General features: G+C 46.3%; 1 protein-coding gene across 6 annotated transcripts in view; it reads left to right on the top strand.

Moving 5' to 3' along the window:
• The window catches only part of UBR4 (ubiquitin protein ligase E3 component n-recognin 4), a 141,478-nt gene that overhangs the window by 96,010 nt on the left and 32,431 nt on the right, over window positions 1–13,037 (top strand). For all 6 annotated transcript variants that reach the window (XM_003934946.4, XM_074380168.1, XM_039473494.2 and 3 more), the window contains 13 exons: window positions 313–400; window positions 814–1,007; window positions 2,598–2,837; window positions 3,291–3,429; window positions 3,859–3,984; window positions 4,104–4,232; window positions 5,066–5,409; window positions 7,348–7,438; window positions 7,723–7,807; window positions 7,962–8,089; window positions 11,400–11,529; window positions 11,643–11,800; window positions 12,505–12,614. In XM_003934946.4, the coding sequence (XP_003934995.2) occupies window positions 313–400; window positions 814–1,007; window positions 2,598–2,837; window positions 3,291–3,429; window positions 3,859–3,984; window positions 4,104–4,232; window positions 5,066–5,409; window positions 7,348–7,438; window positions 7,723–7,807; window positions 7,962–8,089; window positions 11,400–11,529; window positions 11,643–11,800; window positions 12,505–12,614 (1,962 nt within the window). The remainder of the gene's footprint in view (window positions 1–312; window positions 401–813; window positions 1,008–2,597; window positions 2,838–3,290; window positions 3,430–3,858; window positions 3,985–4,103; window positions 4,233–5,065; window positions 5,410–7,347; window positions 7,439–7,722; window positions 7,808–7,961; window positions 8,090–11,399; window positions 11,530–11,642; window positions 11,801–12,504; window positions 12,615–13,037) is intronic.

Raw genomic sequence — 13,037 nt, 5'->3', positions numbered from 1 at the left:
TTTATCTATTCACCTATTTAAAATGTACAGTTCAATGATTTTTAGTAAATTTAATTGTGACTCTTGAGACTACTCTTTAGAGTTCCTCTGAAGGGTAGATCAAAGATGAGGTAACATCTAAGGGCAGTTAGTTGAAATTTCTTTCCTGTGACCTTGTAATCCTATTGGAAATTCCCCTGTTTCCTTGAGTTCTCACTAGGGTGAGGCTCACTTTGGGGGACATTGAGCCATGGCTTTGTTATGACTTTTTTGTGAAGCTCAGTGCTTCCTAAGATGAAAATTTATTCATGCTAAAACTGGTTTCTTCCTTAGCACTTTGTCTGGCTTAGTGGAGTTTGATGGCTATTACCTGGAGAGTGATCCCTGCCTGGTGTGTAATAATCCAGAAGTACCGTTCTGTGTAAGTAACATCTATAACATGGACAGTCCTGAGGCCTACAGGTCCAGTGGGATTCTTGTTTCCAGAGATCGATCGTTAGCACATAGATGTTCCTCTCCTAATCCTTATCTGCCACATCTTTTACCTTAAATAGAAACTTGACTGGGTACAGTGGCACAAGCCTATAATCCCAGTACTTGGGGAGGCTAAGGTGGGAGGATCCCCCGAGCCCAGGGCAAGATGATAAGACCCTATTTCTACAAAAAATTTTTTCTTTTTTTTTTTCTGATTGTCCCTCCAGGATACAAACATTAAAAAAAAAAAAAAAAATAGAAATTTCATCTGTGGATGAAGAGTGGTTTACATTGATGAATTTTTTAAAAGGCAGTACGAGTCTGGAACTAATACCATGTTTTTTGAACTATTGTATTTAGTATATCAAGCTCTCTTCCATTAAAGTGGACACGCGGTACACCACCACCCAGCAGGTTGTGAAGCTAATTGGCAGTCACACCATCAGCAAAGTGACAGTGAAAATCGGGGATCTGAAACGAACCAAGATGGTGCGGACCATCAACCTGTATTATAACAACCGAACCGTGCAGGCCATCGTGGAGCTGAAAAACAAGTACGAGCTTTTAGGCTTTGGGAGGGGCAGCAGGTCTGTAAGTCTCAAGCTCAGTTGCTGCCTTTGGTTCCTGGAATGGAGTAAGGCAGCACATCCCTAGAAGCCTGGTACATCCTCTTGTACCACTCCATTCATGACCACAGGACAAAAGTGAAACAACAGTTCTGAGGATGTTGACAAAGATTTTTAAAATTAGTCCAGTGGAACCATAGGGGTCTGTGGAAGCTCCAGAACAGCCTGCCTTGGGAGGGGAAGCTGAGTGACGGGACTTCCAGGCTTCTCATACCCAGTTTAACTATTCTTATATAAAGTTCTGTTCTTCTGTAAAACCTTCTGTATTGGGAAATAATTGTCATTTCTTGGATTAAGACAGCTATGCTCTTCCTCATAGGGCAGGAAGTTATTTCTCAAGGAGTGTCTTTAGTACACACACTCTTCAGTTTCTGCATGGTGCCTTTCCTCTGTATCTGCTGATAGTGGATCTTCCTAGCCCGTGTATCCCAGTGACTGAGTCAGGCATGTTGTGTATAGGCCATGAGAGGCACTAACATGTTACAGTGTTGACTTTCACAGAGACAGATCACCTTTTGTTGAATTCTCAGGCATTGCTACTGGATGGAGAACACAGGTCGATGCTACTTGAATAGTAAGACTTACAGAGTTGTTCTGCACCCAGGATGGAAGTATGCTATTATTCCAAGAGGCAGATAAGGCTCTTGTACCACAGCAACATGTAGCCATGAAAGCTGCCTAGGGAGGTTTTCTCTTCTTGCCTTGAAAAGCCCAGTTTCACCTTGGTGACCTGAAAGTTGCTGTTGCACGTTAGGAGGGCCCATTCCCCTCCAGAGGAGGTGGGTTTGATTTTTGCTGTGTGGAGTCAGCAGAGCTGCTGGTAGACTATTTGGGTTCAGATCCCAGCACTGCTATGTAGCTCTGTGACCTTGGAGAAGCTGCTTACCTCAGTTTTTGTAACTATAAAATGGAGATAGGGCCCCATCTCCAGGGTTTTATTTTAAGGATTAAATGAGTTAGTATGTGTCAGGTGCTGAGAACAGAGCCTAGCCCATAGTAAGTACTCCGTAAATACTAGTTCTCATTATGTTAATATAATCACCCCCAAATTATTATATACTTTCCTCTTTATGACTTGACTTGGCACTTGGTGCAGACCCCGGTTTTGTTCCTCTGCCTCTCTAAAACAGCCCAGCTTTATCTTTCCAAGGTTGCTGTCAGGATGGGAACTTGGCGGCAGGCATCATCATTGTACCTCTTACAGGCTTCAGTGTGGCATGCTTTTGGAGTCATGATTTCCCTTGTTATATACTTCTGTTGTTTTCCTGGAATTTCTAAAGGTATCATATATAACAGCTTAAAAGCACTTGTATGTTCTTTTTTTTTTTTTTTAAACAGAGAAAAGGTAGTGGAAAACTTTTTTTAAACTGGCTTGCTATTATATGCCAGATTTCTTTTCCTTAGAGTAACCACTAATTGCCTTAGAAAAATACATAGGACAGTCTTTCTCTTTGTGTCATCAGACTGTTATCACTGAGGGTTAGATAAGAAAATCTCAAGGTCATCTGTCTTTCCTAGGCCAGCACGCTGGCACAAAGCCAAGAAAGTTCAGCTGACCCCTGGGCAGACAGAGGTGAAGATTGACCTTCCATTGCCCATTGTGGCCTCCAACCTGATGATTGAGTTTGCAGACTTCTACGAAAACTACCAGGCCTCCACAGAGACCCTGCAGTGCCCACGCTGTAGTGCCTCAGTCCCTGCCAACCCAGGAGTCTGTGGCAACTGTGGGGAGAATGTATACCAGTGTCACAAATGCAGGTAAGTCGGTGGTTGTCCCCTAGGCCAGGGCTGTGCACTTTCCTTGTACTTTTCTCTAACAGTGTCAGTGTGAGCAATTACAGTGTCTGATTCCCTCACAACGTTTAGAAAATTATGGGTTTGTAGAGTGGGTTCAAGGGTAGAAAGGGAGGAGGAAGAAGAGAGAGAGTCAGTGTGTGGGTGTATACGTGTGTGTATGTGTGTGCGCATGTGTGTACGAGTGTACCTGTCGTGTGGCAGGGGTGGAGGGTCAGGGTGGAGGGCAGTCCAGAAGTTTAGTTCTGGGTCTTGCTTTCTCGGTACCTGGCTGCTTAAGTCATTTGTTATTGTCCCTTCAGTAGGCCCTGCAGTAGTTACTAGAGTATAGAGATATGGCACAATTCATCTCCTCAGAGTGATCCCCACCCCACCCAATCTTGTCATCTCACTTACCCAAACGCTTTGGTTACTCAGATCCATCAACTATGATGAAAAGGATCCCTTCCTCTGCAATGCCTGTGGCTTCTGTAAATATGCCCGCTTCGACTTCATGCTCTATGCCAAGCCTTGCTGTGCAGTGGATCCCATTGAAAATGAAGAAGATCGGAAGAAGGTGAGGCCCGGTCTGGTCTAGACTCAGGGCAGTGATCTTGATCTGGACTTTGGGCAGAGCTGGTGCAGTTCAGTGTGCTTTGCTTTCTAGCCCAAGCCTTCCTTGACTCAGCACCAGTTTCAGGGCCCAGCTTTTGGGCCCTGAAAGAATGGCGTAAGATGTGTTGGAACACATGGTTTGCATAGGATTTTAGAAAAGCAGTTACTTCTCTCAGCATTGTGTTACTGTATATCACAGATGTGTATTGCATTTTTATTAGAAATAATATACCCACCTCACAGGAAGGATTATCGTGAAGAATGAAGATAATGTATGCAACACAGTGCCTGACCCATGGGAAATGTTCTAGTAAATGGTTAGCAATTAGGATTACTCAGGGAAAGTCATCAGCTAAAAAACCTTCGCTCAGGTCTGTCTTTTTCTGTCTAGGCTGTATCCAACATCAATACACTTTTGGACAAAGCTGATCGAGTGTATCATCAGCTGATGGGACACAGGCCACAGCTGGAGAACCTGCTCTGCAAAGTGAATGAGGCAGCTCCAGAAAAGCCACAGGTAATTATCCTACGCTGCAAAGGGCATGTGGAGAAGGCCATGGGCCATGATCAGAAGACTGCCCCTAGGTGAGATCACCTTAGGTGGGAAGCCTGACAGCTTACCTCTTGGGGTTGCAGGATGACTCAGGAACAGCAGGGGGCATCAGCTCTACTTCTGCCAGCGTGAATCGTTATATCCTGCAGTTGGCTCAGGAGTACTGTGGAGACTGCAAGAACTCTTTTGATGAACTCTCCAAAATCATCCAGGTAGAGAGTGGCGAGCAGCTTTTGGGTGTGTTTTGACCGAGTGTTACTGGCATTGTCTTCAAAGCAGTCCTGCTGCTCTCTCCTCCAGCAGCCCAGATCTTGGTGGTGTTCCTGCCCAGTCCAGCTGAAAAGGCAGGCAGATGGCTGCACCAACAGCATCTCCCCGGCTGTGATTTATGGCCCTGGTCAGAATGCTGAGTTCATGCTAGATAACTGAGAGTACTGATGATGGGAAGGTAGCACAGATACGGGTTTTTTTTAAGTCATTAACAACCCATCTCTTGGTAGACAGGTTACTAGTCTTCAAAAATTTGATGCCAAGATTCTATTCCTCTTTTTCTGATGTGCTGTGTTTGCAGGCTATAGGGCAAGGCACACCAACTGCAATCAAGCAGGGTGGGCCATGTGTCAGTTGCAGCGTCACAGACCTAATCTCCATGGGGTGGGAGGCTGGCCATAGACAGCAGTACCTCATATAAGGAGAGTATCCAGTTTACCTTCCCCCTCAACCCCAGATTGCTGGAGTGCCATCTTTGGCACACGTGTATTAGCTTCTGACCTTTGCCTTTGTTACATGGGAGTTAAGAGCATGAGCCTGGCATCTGAGTCTGAGTTCTAACTCTTGTCACTTACCTTGGTTAAGCCAGTTCCTCTGAGATTCGCTTTCCTTCTCTGTGAAATGGAGATAAAACATCTAACTGGTTGAGTTATTGAGCAGATTAAATTATATTATGCATGTATATTTTTTTCTAAAGCAAAACTCATTTTCCAGTTAGCATCCTCTTCTTATTTTAATTGCCAGTTTCCATTATTGTTGCCTTTTTTGTTCTTAGAAAGTCTTTGCTTCGCGTAAAGAGTTGTTGGAATACGACCTACAGCAGAGGGAAGCAGCCACTAAATCATCGCGGACCTCCGTGCAGCCCACGTTCACTGCCAGCCAGTACCGTGCCTTATCTGTCCTGGGCTGTGGCCACACATCCTCCACCAAGTGCTACGGCTGCGCCTCGGCTGTTACAGAACATTGTATCACACTACTTCGGGCCCTGGCCACCAACCCAGCCTTGAGGCACATTCTTGTCTCCCAGGGCCTTATACGGGAGCTCTTCGATTATAATCTTCGCCGAGGGGCTGCGACCATGCGGGAGGAGGTCCGCCAGCTCATGTGCCTCCTAACTCGGTCAGCACCTACACTATGGTTATAGGCCTAGTGGTTCCTACTGACACTCAGGATGGTGGCAGTAGCCATGCCAGGAGCGTTAGAGGGTACACAGAATAGTGCTTCTGACTGCCCAACAGGTTAGGTAGCTTAACAGAGGAAAGATGGAAAGATACACAGGGTGTAGGTGAGCGAGCTTGGGGAACATTAAAACCCAGGTTTCCTTGTAAATGGCATGTTCGGCTTGTGCTTTGTTGGCTCCAGTACAGTGTCGTGAGGAAACTGTCTCTGAGTGCTCATGAGGGAAGAGAAAGCGGGAGACTTGAACTTAAGAAAGACTCACATGAAAGAAGAAAGAAGATAGTGGAGCAGAGCAGTGGGGCCTAAGGATTAAGAGCTTGGACTATGGATTGGAAAGACTCAGTTTCAGTATCTGATACCTTGTACTGTACGCCTTGGACAGATTCCTTAATTTCTCTGAGCCTATGTCTTCCGCATCCGAAAAATACTGACAGCAGGCCAGGTGCAGTGGCTCTTGCCCATAATCCTAGCACTTTCGGAGGCTGAGGCTGGCGGATCACTTGAGGTCAGGAATTCAAGACCAGCCTGGCCAACATGGTGAAACCCTGTCTTCATTAAAAACACAAGAATTACCCAGGCGTGGTGCATGCCTGTAATCCCAGCTACTTGGGAGGCTGAGGCAGGAGAATTGCTTGAACCCAGGAGGTGGAGGTTGCAGTGAGCTGAGATGGCACCGCTGCACACCAGCCTGGGCGACAGAGCGAGACTCTGTCTCAAAAAACAAAAACCTGACAATAATAAATACCTTAAAGGCATGTGGTTGTGCAGTAAAGAACTCATACATGTCTAGTGCTTAGTATATCCCAGATCCTGCAGCCAGAGCTATGTGGATTACCTTGTGTGGCATAAATTCTAGAACATGTTAGGTGCTTGATAAATGGTACTCGCTATATTATTTATTCACTAATTTAACAAGTATTTATTGAGCAGCTGCTGAATGCCAGGCATTGATACAGACTCTGGGGATATAGTGGTAAATGGAATGAAGTTCCATCCTTATGTGGCTTATATTCTAGATGGGGAGAACTGCACGATATAATGTCAGGAAATAAGATTGTGAAGAAAAATAAAGCAGGGACGGTGACCCTGATTGCAGGAAGGTGTGCTGTTTGGATAAGGTGGCCGAGAAGGACTTTGCCGAGGAGGTGATACTTAAGCAAAGACCTATGTGAAGGAATGGGCCAGCCATGGCAGTGTCTCAGCAGTGGGCTGCATGCCTAAGAAGTAGCAAATGGAGAGCTGAGAGCAGGCGCATGTTGGGACTGCTAGGGCACGACAAGGAGCCTGTGTAGCTGGAGACGGATGCAGTGGGGAAAACACGGGAGGAGGATCAGGTCAGAGGGTGCGAGGGCCCGTCCCGTAGGGTCTTGTGGGCCTATGTAAGGACTTTGGGGCTTATTCAGTATGTTGGGAAGTAAGAGTGACGTGATATGGTTTGGTTCGTGTCATTAATAATAGGAACATTGTTACAAAGAGACATCAACTGGCATGTGGGGGCCTTGTGGAAAGTGATGTGCAGGCAGATGCAGAAAACAGGGAAAGAGTTGTGACCAAGACTAAGAGTTGACCTGTAGGTTTTGGAGACTGTGTCACACCAGACAGCAGGGGCTCTGTCACCCGGGACGTGGGCCCCATAAGGTGGTGCTTCTCTCCCCTCAGTTAGCATCTGTTCATAGGCAAGGTGGCTGTGACTGGCCCTTTATTATTACCAATCAAAGTTTTGTGAAGCCAAACCTGTAGTCTTGCTCTTGGGAAGGAAGTAAAAAGTTTGGGGCCAGGTAGCATTAGACATTGATTTTGTTTTCTCTGGGCTCCTTCAGGTGGAAAGGAGTGTCACACCTATGAATTATAGGACTCCATTTCTCTTTGCTTCCACAGAGACAACCCAGAAGCCACCCAGCAGATGAATGACCTGATTATTGGCAAGGTCTCCACAGCCCTGAAGGGCCACTGGGCCAACCCTGATCTGGTGAGCCAGCTTAGCAGGCCCAGCTGTCTCCTCTGACTCCCTGCTCATATGCCTTGTGTTCCTCAGCTTCCCCCCCTCCCAGGTCCTACGGTGACTGAGGAGGGCAGGAGCAGAACACGACAGAGTTTACATCCAGAATGGTTTTCCCGACCCTGGAGCACAAGGGTCTTGTCTGTCCTTTGTCTCTGTTGGAGCCACATAGGACCAGAAATTGTATAAATACTTAAGGGTCGCCAGATCGGAGCTGACCCTCTTGACTCATGTCTCTTCCCACTGCCTTCTAGGCAAGTAGCCTGCAGTATGAAATGCTGCTGCTGACGGATTCTATCTCCAAGGAGGACAGCTGCTGGGAGCTTCGGTTACGCTGTGGTGAGTTAGGGGCTTTTCAGAGAAAGGAAAGGGCTCCAAAGTGCAGGCCTGGCCGGCGTGGGAGAGGAGGAGGGAAACTGATGTTTGGGCGGCCTCTGCAGATCAGGTGTGTGGTGTCCCTGATTGTGACTCTGCCTTTCCTGATCATCCCCAGCGCTCAGCCTTTTCCTCATGGCTGTGAACATTAAGACTCCCGTGGTGGTTGAGAACATTACCCTCATGTGCCTGCGGATCTTGCAGAAGCTGATTAAACCACCTGCTCCCACTAGCAAGAAGAACAAGGTACTGGGCCAAGCAGGGGCCTAAGAAGGAAGGCAGGGCAGCTGCCATCCTCATTCCCTGGCAGTGTGCCCTGCCTTCTCACAGTCTCTGCCTTGCCTCAAGCCCACCTCACCTGAGTGGCTCCAGTGCCGCCTTTGCCTTAGTTCAGCAGACATGGGTTGGGATTTTTGACATGGATGGTTAAAGTAAAATAAACAGGAAACTACAAAGCAGAGAGCAAAGTGGCTAACTGTGGAGGATGACCTCTTTCTCCACTCATGTTAGATAACTTGCAGTCCCTGGAAAGCACTGTGTCCTTCCTACCCCTGTGCCTTTGCACATGCAGTACTGTGCAGTGATAGAAATCCCAGGCTCTGAAGCAGACTTTCTGAGTTCAAATCCCAGCGCTTCCATTTATTAGCATTGTGACCTTGGGCAAGTTGTTCCTTAGTTTCCCCATCTATAAAATGGGAATACAGCCTCCACCTTGAAGTGTTGTGAAAAATAAATGACATAGTGCAGACCAAGTGACCAAAACAGTGTCTGCCTAAGTTAGGCCTTAGTTAGCTGTGGCTATCTTCTTTCTCTGTCTAGGATGTTTTCCTTCACTTTATTAGCTGCTCCTTCAAGGGTCAGTTCTCTGCTAGACTAGCTGTAAGCTCCTTGAATCTAGGGACTGGACCATCGTATTTTTTATGTCTGGTATATAGGATGGCATAGCACCTGTAATAGCTGCTTAGAAAATTATTGTTAAGTGAATAAAGGAAACCAAGTTTTTATTCTGAAATAACTAGCTGAACACAGATTGACTTGCTTGTATCAGCTTTTGAATTGACAGGCCGCAATCCTTTCTTTGGGTCATGCCTAAGGCTCTGCCACCAACGTGCCCTGGATTGGGCCTTGGGTCATTCTGATTCCTGCCCTTTCTGATGGGCGATCCCTTACGGGGAACCGAGTTTCTATCCTAAAATAATTGTAGCTGAGTCACAGATTGACTTGCTTTTATCAGCTTTTGAATTGACAGGCCATAATTCTTTTTTGGGGCCATGCCTACCTAAGGCTCTGCCACCAACTTGCCCTGACTTGGGCCTTGGGTCATTCTGATTCCTGCTCTGTCTGATGGGCCATCCCTTATGAGGAGCAGAGTCCTAATGGCAGGAAGATTGCTTTCTGAGTGCTAAGCACTAGGGTTATGATCGGGAAGCTGGACGTTGAAGCTGCCTTCAGAAAAGGCAGCACTGGGCACTCTGCTTCCTTCCTTTTGATGGAGGGGTTATTTCCCCCCAGATTCCCAGCAAATCAAATCAACCCTTGGTTGAGAAGAGGACACCCATTCCCACATGACCATATTTTTTTTTTCACAGTTGAGGCAAAGGGAGATTTTTCACAGAATTACTTGCCCTGTAAGGACTGGGGCCTGGTGTTGATGTTCACATTTTTCCCGGTGTAACTTAGCAAGAGCAGCAGTTCTTAAAATCTGGCTCACAGACCCTGGGGTATTCTCAAGACATTCAGAGATCTGTGTGGACAAAGTTATTTTCGTAATTGTCCTAAGACACTGTTTGCCCCTGTCATTCTTGTGATGTTTGTGCTGATGGTACAAAACCTTTGCTACTGGGGAGATGGCTGGTGCCTTAGGTGGACAAGGCAGTGGCCCCGTGCAGTTCTTCACTGCCACCCAGTTTCATCAAGAATACCCTTGATGAAGCAGTACAAATTAATTTAATTAAATCTCCACTCTTGGGTATGAATCTATTTAATGCTCAGTGTGACTAAATGAGTACACCAAAAGTGCCTCTGCTGCACCCCAAGTACAGCCGTCGTGCTGAGGAAAGGCACCTGTGTGAGATGCCATATGAACCGGCTGCCTTTCCGTGGGTCTCTCAAGTTTTAAGCTTGTGCTTGAAAAAAATGGCTGATGGGCAAATTATGGTTGTTCAGGCTTAGGTATTTGGCAGATACTTTCCTCAAAATCAATGAAGTGAGCTTTAAGAAGAACCGACATGACCGTGTAAACTAGTGTTTTCTAATGACCAATGCGTGTTGTATCCTTCTGGGAAAAAATGAAGGTTAGTGTAATGAACTATGAAAAGTTTATTGATGTGATTTCAGAGTCCATACTACAGCTAATCTTTGAGACCCTATAATTTGTTGAATTTTGGTATAGTCTCAAAAAAATCCATAATTCACTGAAAAAGTTATTAAAATATTCTTTCCTTTTCCAACTGCGTATCTGTATGAGGCCCAGTGTTTTTCGTATACTTCAGCCAAAACCACCTAACATGGCACTTTGACCGTGGAAGCAGATACGAGAATCCAGATGTCTCATAAGGCAGTCATTAAACAATTATCAAAAATATAAAACAGTGCCACATCTTTCTGTAGGTTATTTTTGTTTTGGAAAATACAAAATTTAGGTTGACAAATAATAGATTTACTCTCCTTTTTAAGTGAATTAACAAATATCTTAAGAATTTCTCAGTTTTTTATTTATTTGGGTGTTTTTTTTTTTTTTTTTTTTGAGACAGGGTCCCAGTCTGTCACCTAACCTGGAGTGCAGTGGCAAGATCACCGCCCACTGCAAACTCTGCCTCCTGGGTGCAAGCAATCCTCCTGCCTTAGCCCCCTGAGTAGCTGGGATTACAGGCCTATGCTACTATGCCCAGCTAGGTTTTTTTTTTTTGGTATTTTTTATTGAGACAGCGTTTCACCATATTAGCCAGGCTGGTCTCAAACTCCTGGCCTAAAGCATCATCTGCCCACCTTGGGATCCCAAAGTGCTGGGATTATAGGCGTGAGTCACCATGCCCAGCTAGTTTTAATTTTTAACATGAGAAATATCGATAGATACAACCATGTAAAGCAAAGCTCTCTGGACTCCTTAATAAGTTTCAGAGTATAGCAGGGTTCTGAGGCCAAGCAGCTTGAGATCTGCTGACCTGGAGTGCCGTCTGTGGCTCTCTGTCTGCAGGCTGCTTCTGGTTAGTGACAGCTTGCATTCTAGAGTCTGCTTGTGACCTATGGAAGATTTATACTTGGGAAACTGCAAATCAGCCGTGGGATAGGAATTAGTGTATGTGCTATAGGAAACTAGCCACAGCTTCTGCTGCACAATAAAAATCAGTGACCTTAAGCTCATTGTGGAGATGCTGCTGCTAAATTGGATCAAGTGGTTTAACAGGATCACATTTGGGCATAAAAGATACACGCTGATCCTCCTGATCATCTTGGCTTTGCACGTCACACCCTAGGGCACCAGTGCTATGCTGTTGGGGCTGCGTCTCAGGTATGCTCTTGAGTGCCCTCACCTTGCCCCGCTTGTCTCTTCCAGGATGTCCCCGTCGAGGCCCTCACCACGGTGAAACCATACTGCAATGAGATCCATGCCCAGGCTCAACTGTGGCTCAAGAGAGACCCCAAGGCATCTTATGATGCCTGGAAGAAGTGTCTTCCTATCAGAGGTATACCTACTATCTGTCTTTTCAAGATGCCGGGAACTCCTGCCTGTGCTCTGACAGCCCTGCCTTCTGTCACTCTTTCACTTTACCTATCCCTTTAACCCTTGGCCCTGCAGGGATAGATGGCAATGGGAAAGCCCCCAGCAAATCAGAGCTCCGCCATCTCTATTTGACTGAGAAGTATGTGTGGAGGTGGAAACAGTTCCTGAGTCGTCGGGGGAAGCGGACCTCCCCCTTGGATCTCAAACTGGGACATAACAACTGGCTGCGCCAAGTGAGTGGCCATTTTCTGGACTCTTCACCCCCTGACCCTGACCCCAGACTCTGAGCAGTGTGTTTCTGGCCCTCATCATGTGTTTGTGCTGCCATCTCTTCTTTCTCTTTGCTGTTCTTGCTTCCTTTCAAATAGGAAGTGGGTACAGGTTCTTGATTGCAGCTGCTGGGCTAGCCTGGTGGACGGGCTGAAACAGAACTTCTGCTTATCTTAACAAGCTCCTTATGCTTTCTGCTTTCCTCCCTGACCATCGTCCCTTTTCTGTTTCCATTTTTTTGGTATCTTCTGCTGTCCTTCCTCTCCCTCTTCTTTCTAGCTAAAGTAATTCTATGTTAGGTAATCCATTTATCCATTCATATATAAAATAAGAAATTCTTGGTTTACATTAAATGTAAGTGTCCCCAAAAAGAATTATCAGCATCTTTGCTAAGGAAGATCCCTTTTTCCTACTTCACTTATTGTAGGTATGTTCTTCACATCTCCTGATGGAGAAGTCTCCAGGAAGAAGCAGGGTGCTTTCATAGCCACTTTCCCCATCTACAACAGTCGAGTCTTGTGTTAGCTGGAGATTTTTACCTCTAACATTTTCCTGGAGAGGTGCCAGGAGACCTCTCTCAGATGGGCGGCAGTTGACTGCCCTGCTGGGGCCTGGTGAGGCAGGGCATCATCTGAGCCTCTGGCCCCTTCTCTCCCTCGTCTTGCAGGTGCTTTTCACTCCAGCAACGCAGGCTGCACGCCAGGCAGCATGTACCATTGTGGAAGCTCTAGCCACCATTCCCAGCCGCAAGCAGCAGGTCCTGGATCTGCTTACCAGGTACATTTGGGAGTGGGCTTGGGAGCGTGGTTCGACTTTCTCTAGAGCTTTTTCATCTTCCCCAGGGAAATCCATGGATCAGGGTAATGAAAGGCACACCTTCATTCCCTGTAGAAGACCCCAGAAACAACAAAGTGTTAGATAGCTGAATTTTAGCGGTAGCGGTGGTGGTGGTGGTGGTGGTGGTGGTGGTGGTGGTGGTGGTGGTGGTGGTGGTGTGGGTGTTAGCAGCAACAGCTAATACTTATTGAGATCTTATGCAGCTAATATTTATTGAGATTGAGTGCTTAAATGCTTGGCATGCATTATCTTATTTAATTTTCTCATAGCAATCAGTGCCAAAATGTGAATGCTTAGATTCTGTGGCATTCATTCCCCGTGGTGTGCTCTGAATGCTTCCTAGGTGTGGGAGAGTCCCACGTG

This window comes from Saimiri boliviensis, chromosome 11 (genome assembly GCF_048565385.1).
Source record: "Saimiri boliviensis isolate mSaiBol1 chromosome 11, mSaiBol1.pri, whole genome shotgun sequence".
Lineage (NCBI taxonomy): Eukaryota > Metazoa > Chordata > Mammalia > Primates > Cebidae > Saimiri > Saimiri boliviensis.
The sequence above is the reverse complement of the archived record's forward strand: the minus strand, read 5'-3'. Positions and strand labels throughout refer to the sequence as shown.